This window comes from Hyperolius riggenbachi, chromosome 2, assembly GCF_040937935.1.
Source record: "Hyperolius riggenbachi isolate aHypRig1 chromosome 2, aHypRig1.pri, whole genome shotgun sequence".
NCBI lineage: Eukaryota > Metazoa > Chordata > Amphibia > Anura > Hyperoliidae > Hyperolius > Hyperolius riggenbachi.
In genome coordinates, this window is record NC_090647.1 from 561866740 (window position 1) to 561874766 (window position 8027).

General features: G+C 48.3%; 1 protein-coding gene across 1 annotated transcript in view; it reads left to right on the forward strand.

The window, feature by feature from the left end:
• Positions 1–7623, forward strand: part of LOC137545167 (uncharacterized) — a 68413-nt gene extending 60790 nt beyond the window's left edge. Inside the window, exon 5 of the mRNA XM_068266281.1 lies at positions 7141–7623. Coding sequence (XP_068122382.1) covers positions 7141–7161 — 21 coding nt within the window. The 3' untranslated portion in view covers positions 7162–7623. The remainder of the gene's footprint in view (positions 1–7140) is intronic.
• Positions 7624–8027: the final 404 nt, after the last annotated feature.

Here is an 8027-nt window from a genome sequence, read left to right on the forward strand (position 1 = left end):
AGTTAGTGGAAAATGACACTTTGTGAAAAAAACAATAAAAATCAATTTTCCACTAACTTTTGACAAAAAATAAAATCTTCTATGAACTCGCTATGCTACTAATGGAATACCTTGGGGTGTCTTCTTTCTAAAATGGGGTCATTTGTGGGGTTCCTATACTGCCCTGGCATTTTAGGGGCCCTAAACCGTGAGGAGTAGTCTGGAAATCAAATTCCGCAAAATGACCTGTGAAATCCTAAAGGTACTCATTGGACTTTGGGCCCTTTAGCGCAGTTAGGGTGCAAAAAAGTGCCACACATGTGGTATCGCCGTACTCGGGAGAAGTAGTACAATGTGTTTTGGGGTGTATTTTTACACATACCCATGCTGGGTGGGAGAAATACCTCTGTAAATGACAATCTTTTGATTTTTTTACACACAATTGTCCATTTACAGAGTTATTTCTCCCACCCAGCATGGGTATGTGTAAAAATACACCCCAAAACACATTGTACTACTTCTCTCGAGTACGGGGATACCACATGTGTGGCACTTTTTTGCACCCTAACTGCTCTAAGGGGCCCAGAGTCCAATGAGTACCTTTAGGCTTTACAGGGGTGCTCACAATTTAGCACCCCGCCCACTTGCCAGGACAGTTAACAAACCCCACAAATGACCCCATTTTGGAAAGAATACACAACAAGGTATTCCATGAGGGTAATGGTGAGGTCATTGAAAATTTTATTTTTTGTCACAAGTAAACGGAAAATGACACTTTGTTAAAAAAATAAATAAAAAAAAAATTCTACTAACTTGTGACAAAAACTAAAATCTTTTATGAACTCACCGTGCACCTCACATAATACTTTAGGGTGTCCTCTTTCCAAAATGGGGTCATTTGTGGAGTCTGTCCTGGCATTTTAGGGTCTCTGCAATCATTACATGTATGGCCAGTATTAGGAGTTTCTGCTATACTCCTTATATTGGGTATACAAGTAATGCACTCTGGGCTGAAAGGAAAAATGAACGGCAAACATACCTTGCTCCACATCAATGGCAGTGATAACCTCAGGAGAGACACACCTTGTGCCACCCTGCACTCAGGGTGAGCCACCAACTTATGTGACTGGGCCTCAGAACTTTAGTATACAGCATTATGCCTGTAGGATACAGCAATATGCCTGCCAATAGAGATGACTCTGTGTGGCATTAAAGCATCATCATAGGCCCAAATCACATATAAACCGGGGGTGTCCACACTCAAGGGAAATTCAAACATGCCGTCTTATATCGCCAACCCAGGACAGATCAGCAATATCAAGCATGGAAACCGATCCTTCTTCCCACTTTTATGCTTACCCGTTTGGTCTTCAAGCTTACCTCTCCTCTCCCTGCGACAATGTGCAAAAGACCACCGAGTGTGTGCCTACTCCTGTGTCTGGAGTTCCCTAGGTTCTAATAGTGTACCTGCTCGTGGTACCTCTCAAAACACGGCCCTACGCATAGGCCAGGCTGGTCAGGACAGCGGGGACAATAATAAACGGTGTCACTCCTTGTTCCAGCCCTGCTGCAGACACGGCAACGTTTTCTTCGGATGCGTTGACCTGGGGCACACGGAAGCTGATAGGCGTAATGCCTTCCATGCAGTCGGCTAGTTGCATCTGGGGGGGGGGGCCTGGCACCACCTGGATACAGGATGTCCAGAATGATCTGTTCCTGAAATTGGAGGAAAGATCCAGTTCTCCCAGCCTTACTGTAGAGAACAAAGCTGTTGTAAACCGCCAATTGAATCAGATAAAAAGACACTTTCTTATACCAGCGTCTTGTTTTCCGGGTAACTAAATAGGGCGCTAGCCTCTGGTCATTGAAGTCCACCCCTCCCATGTTGACATTATATTCGTGGACGACAAGGGGCTTTTCAATGACCGCAGTTGCCCGTTGAATTTGGACTGTCGTGTCTGTGTGAATGGTGGACAGAAAGTAAACGTCCCTCTTGTCCCTCCATTTCACCGCGAGCAGGTCTTCAGTACGCAAGGCGGCCCTCTGCCCCCGTTCAAGTCTGGTGGTAACGAGCCGTTGGGGGAAGCCCTGGCGACTAGGCCGCGCAGTGCCACAGCATCGGATTCCTTCTAACTTTAAGTGCTGAAAGAGAGCCACACTTGTGTAATAATTGTCCACAAAAAGATGGTACCCCTTCTGGAACAAGGGTGACACCAAGTCCCACACAACCTTTCCATTGCTCCCCAGGTAGTCAGGGCATCCGACCGGCTCCAATTTTGAGTCTTTTCCCTCATAGACCCTAAAACGACATGTATAGCCTGTGGCCCTTTCACAGAGCTTATACAGTTTCACCCCATACCGGGCGCGCTTGCTTGGGATGTACTGTTTGATGCCAAGGCGCCCGGTAAAGCGTAAGAGGGACTCGTCTACGCAGATGTTCTGTTCAGGGATATAAGCATCTGCAAATGTTGAGGACAGGTGGTCTATGAGGGGCCGAATTTTGTGGAGCCGGTCATAAGCAGGGTCTCCCCTTTCATGACAGGTTTTGTCGTCGTTGAAGTGCAGGAAGCGCAGGATGGACTCAAATCGTGTCCTGGACATGGCAGCAGGGTACAAGGGAACATGATTTACTGGGTTCGTAGACCAATACGCCCGCAATACATTTTGTTTCATTAGTCCCAAGTGAAGGATAAGGGCCAAACAGATTTTAATGTCGGAAACTTGGACTGGTTTCCACCCGAAAGGCTGGGCATACATGCTCTCCGGGTGCTCGGTGATGAATTGTGTGGCTTTACGATTGGTCTCAACCACAATTAAGTCCAGGAGAACCTGGGTGATGAACAGCTGCAAAAAGTCTAGGGCCGTTCCTAGATGAGCTGTCGCCACCTGGACTCCAGACTGGGCGGTGAAAGGGGGCACTACGGGTGCGGTGGAATCAGGGGGTTGCCAATCTGGTTGTGCCAGCACCTCTGGGAGTCTATGGGTACTACGGGCCCGTCTTCTTCTTGGTGGCTGCGATGGGGGTACTACTGCACTTGCCACCGTACCAGTTTCAACTTCCATGCTGACGCTCACCACTTCGCCAGGGTCTACGGAAGCACTGGCACTAAGTCCAGGAGATGCTGCGCTGCTGGTGCCTGCCTCACCAAGAAAACTATCAACAGCGCTAGCACCACCCTGCTGCCCTTGAGGCGGATCCTGTGCCACCTGCGGTCTAACGACTTGGGGTCTGGTACGCCTGGCTCTAGCCGGGACCATAGCCTCGTCATCAGTATCGGTCAGGGAACCACTGCTTTCTACAGGTTCAAATTCGGACCCGGAAGATTCGACGGATGATTCTTCCCAAAAGAACTCATCCGACTGGTCCATGTACCTGTATACCTCGTCATCGGAAAGCCCCCTTCTTGCCATTTTGGATTGCTAAATTTATGGGGTTTTCCTCCGAGACTACCCAGAAAAAAAGAGCACCTACCTAGCAAAAAGGGAGTATTTGAGAGGTATTGGGGTTGGTGGGAAGTGGGGTCTCAGAGGCAATCAAACAATCACGGGACAATCAAATACAATTACAGCACAATCGACTCCAATCACAGCACAATCAAATCTGATGCACTCGGAAGGTGATGGGGGGAGGGTGGGATTGGGTGTGGCGGGAAGTGGGGTCTCAGGCAATCAAACAATCACGGGGCAATCGAAGCCGATCACGGGACAATCAAATACAATTACAGCACAATCGACTCCAATCACAGCCCAATCAAATCTGATGCACTCGGAAGGTGATGGGGGGAGGGTGGGATTGGGTGTGGCGGGAAGTGGGGTCTCAGGCAATCAAACAATCACGGGGCAATCGAAGCCGATCACGGGACAATCAAATACAATTACAGCACAATCGACTCCAATCACAGCCCAATCAAATCTGATGCACTCGGAAGGTGATGGGGGGAGGGTGGGATTGGGTGTGGCGGGAAGTGGGGTCTCAGGCAATCAAACAATCACGGGGCAATCGAAGTCGATCACGGGACAATCAAATACAATTACAGCACAATCGACTCCAATCACAGCACAAGCAAATCTGATGCACTCGGAAGGTGGTGGTTGGAGGTGGTGGGAGGGAGGGTGGGGTTGGGTGTGGGGGGGGGAGGGTGGGGTTGGGTGTGGCAGGAAGTGGGGTCTCAGGCAATCAATCACGGGGCAATCGAAGCCGATCACGGGACAATCAAATACAATTACAGCACAATTGAATACAAGCGCAGCACAATCGAATACAAGCGCAGCACAGTCAAATACAATGCACTTGGACGGTGATTAGGGGGGGGGTCTGAGGGCGATTTGAGGGGGTGGGGGGTTGATCAGGAGCCTGCACGGGGCAGACTGAGTCCTGATCTGATGAGAGGCAGACACAGGGGGTTACTGATCAAAGATCAGTTAGTGATTGCTGGGGAGGACAGATGTAAACAAACAGCAGGGGATGTAATCAGAAGGGGGGTATGAGGGCAATCGAGGGCCTGGGCAGGTGATCGGTTACCCCCGCGGGGCAGTTAGGGTCTGCTCTGATGGGTGGGGGTGCTGAGGGCTGATGGACAGGTGATAGACAGGTGATCAGAGGGGGATCAGAGGGTAATGTAGCTGTATACAGATGTATACAGTATACAGGGGGGTAGTCTGGGATGGGGTGTGGGGGTGATCTAAAGGTAGGGGGGGGGGGATCAGGGGTGACTAGGAGGCAGTTAGGGACCTAACACAGGGGATAGCGTCGCTAGTTAGTGATAGGTGGGGGGGGTGGGGGTTTTAAATGGGTGCAAGGGTGCTGGGCAGGGGTCTGCTGGGGTGATCAGGGGGGGTATGAGGCCTGGGGTGGGAGATCAGGGGGGCTGTAGGCCAAAAAAAAACACGTGTGCTGTACTACTCACAAAAGGCTTCCTCCTCGCTGGTGGTCTCTGCAACAATGAGACCACGAGGCGAGGAGGAAGCACGTATAAGGCACTTTGTTTACCTAACAAAGTGCCTTATACATCCTGATTGGCTGATCATGCGGATTCCTCCGCTCGCCGGCTCTAAGTGGCCGGCGAGCGGAGACAAAATGCCCGTGCTTCGATCCCGGGCGGAGGATCGCGTCACGGATGACGCGATCGCTCCGCCCATGCCCTTTAATGGACCGCCGCCTCTGTGGGTGAGGCCGTCCTGAAGGGCTCCACTTCCCCGCCGCCCCTGTGTAGTGGGCGGTCGGGAAGTGGTTAAGGAGAAGAAAACCAATGTCTCTTTTCTAAGAATTCTTTATGTATAATACATTAAGATGTCAGTATATTAAGGAGTCTCTCTCTACTATGTAGGCACTGTTATTTGGCCTGAGGAAGCGGGCTCAGACCCGTGAAACGCGTTGCCTGTGCTACTAATAAAATCTCTTGTTTTCATCAAGGATTTTTGGTTCTTTTGAGGTAAGCCACCTCAAAATATTTTGTCGATTTTATATTGATTTTAAGTGCTTTTATAAACCACCAGGGAGCCTCTTTCAACCAATTGTGCATTCCATACCCCCATACCTTATGATCTGAGGGGTTGAGACAGAATACACGTGGGTAACCACGGTAGAAATCTGTCTCCCTTCCTTTTCCAAGGAGAGCAACCGCATCCAGATCCCTAGGGGTCACCCCGAGTGGAGTCTGGTTCATTGTCTCCACCTGCTTCCTGTGGTCGGTTGCCCCACTGCAACCCACCTTTGTGAGTAGTCTTGTTTCCATTCTCTTAATCCAATTTTTCTTTTGACATATTACACTATTGGGCTCCTGTCCTTGTCTCCTGTGTTTTTTTTCCCAAGAGGGTGCACAGACACCCACACCCCACCACGTTTCCATTGACATGAATGGGTGGAATCTGATTTGCTGTTTGTAGCTCCGCCCAGGTGTGCAGTGGGGACGCGAGACCCCCAGAACATATCATCCCAGGTAGTAAGGGATCTGTATACCAAGTTTTGTTCAAATCGGTCAAGCCGTTTGAGTGAGACACACAATATATATATATATATATATATATATATATATATATATATATATATATATATATATATATATATATATATATATATATATATATAATAATTATTTGACCCCTCACTGATTTTGTAAGTTTGTCCAATGACAAAGAAATGAAAAGTCTCAAAAATGTGTGCAAACTTGGTCATCATTTACAAGAAACGTTTGACCTCTGTGCTTGCAAACAAGGGTTTTTCCACTAAGTATTAAGTCTTTTATTGTAAGAGGGTTCAAAAACTTATTTCACTCAATGAAATGCAAATCAGTTGCTATCTTTTATTTAAGGTTATTTTTTCGATTCTCCTTTTGATGTGCTATCTGCCACTGTTAAAATAAACCTACCATTGAAATGATACTGTTCTGAGACTTTTCATTTCTTTGTCATTGGACAAACTTACAAAATCAGTGAGAGGTCAAATAATTATTTCCTCCACTGTGTATATATATATATATATATATAGGTGGCGTGGTGCAGCTTTGTGTAGATCACTTTTTATCCAGTTACTTTGGTCTATTGCACACTCTACCTTTCCATTACTTTCCATTACATTGCGCATGTGCTGCCGCACTTGCTTGTTGATAAATGTTGTGAGTCCTCACTTGTGTTTGCTAGATGTCTTTTCTTAAAGTGTACCTGGGGGGGTGGGGGTAAAGCTGTGTTCCTTCCCCCATCCATGCAGGGGATGTGAATAGACAGGAATTATCTGCACGATTGGCTGAGCCTCACATCACTGAATGTCTCTCCTGGCCAATCACCCCAGAGAGTATCAGAATGACAGCCAGATATGCAGAAGGGGATCAGTAATGGCAGCCTCCATATTCTGTCAGTGAGGATATAGCAGTATCCAAGTACGGGGAAATGTCCCTTTTTATGATGTGATAGAAACAGCTGCAGAGACAGAGGGAGGGGCAGAGAGATAAATACTGGCTCCGCCCCTCAGCCCTGGTAGTCAGCAAAGAGGACCTGTCACCCCTCATCTCACACCATAAACTGCCATAATACGCAGCCTGTAGCAATAAGTGGTGGGACTTCTCCCCCTAATGCATATGCATGCATTAGGGGGAGAGGCTCCACCACTTGTATGTATGTTTTGTGATGTCACTTGATCTCTTACCCTGCCTCTTATTTTCTCAGAAAGCAGAAGACAGCAAATAAAGATGCGGAGAGAAGCAAGCCCAGGAATGAAGCCTGTAATCCCCAGCAATAACTCTAACCAAACAGACGATGGCTGTACTCCCACTGGTGGGGATGACCCTGCGCAGACAACGGAGAATGACTACACCCAGTGGCGTAGCTAAGGAGCTGTGGGCCCCGGTGCAAGTTTTACATGGGGCCCCCCCAAGCACTCTATACATAACAATTGATACGGTGCACCAAAACTTGCTAAGGACAACCACAGTGTCAGAGTTGCAAGAAGGGGATGGGGAACAGTTTGTTAATGATTACTACTATTCAAAGCATCTATAGAAGTAATTATTACCAGCACAGGACCAACAGAGAGCTAATACTGTGATAGAGGGTGGACCCTCTGGGGCCCCTCTGGCCCAAGGGCCCCGATGCGGTCGCTACCTCTGCACCCCCTATTGCTACGCCCCTGACTACACCCCTGTAACTGCAAACGGCTATATTCCTGTTGCTCAGGATGACCCTGTGCAGACAGCGAAGACTGCAGTAACAGGGGTGGAGCCATTCTCCGCTGTCTGCACAGGGTCATCCTGAGCAACAGGAGTATAACAGTTAGCGGAGAATGGCTCCGCCCCTGTTACTGCAAACTGTTATACTCCTGTTGCTCAGGATGACCCTGTGCAGACAACTGAGAATGGCTCCGCCCCTGTCACCCCAAACAGCTGTACTCCCATTGCTCAGAAGTCCTCTGTGGAAACAACTAAGAGCATCTTCACCTCTTACCCCAAATGGCCACATTCACATAGCCCAGGATAGCGCTGTGTAGAGAACTGGATGGAGTCTACCAACTGCCCATTTTTAGAGGTAACTCTCACCACCAGTATCATTGAGTGAAA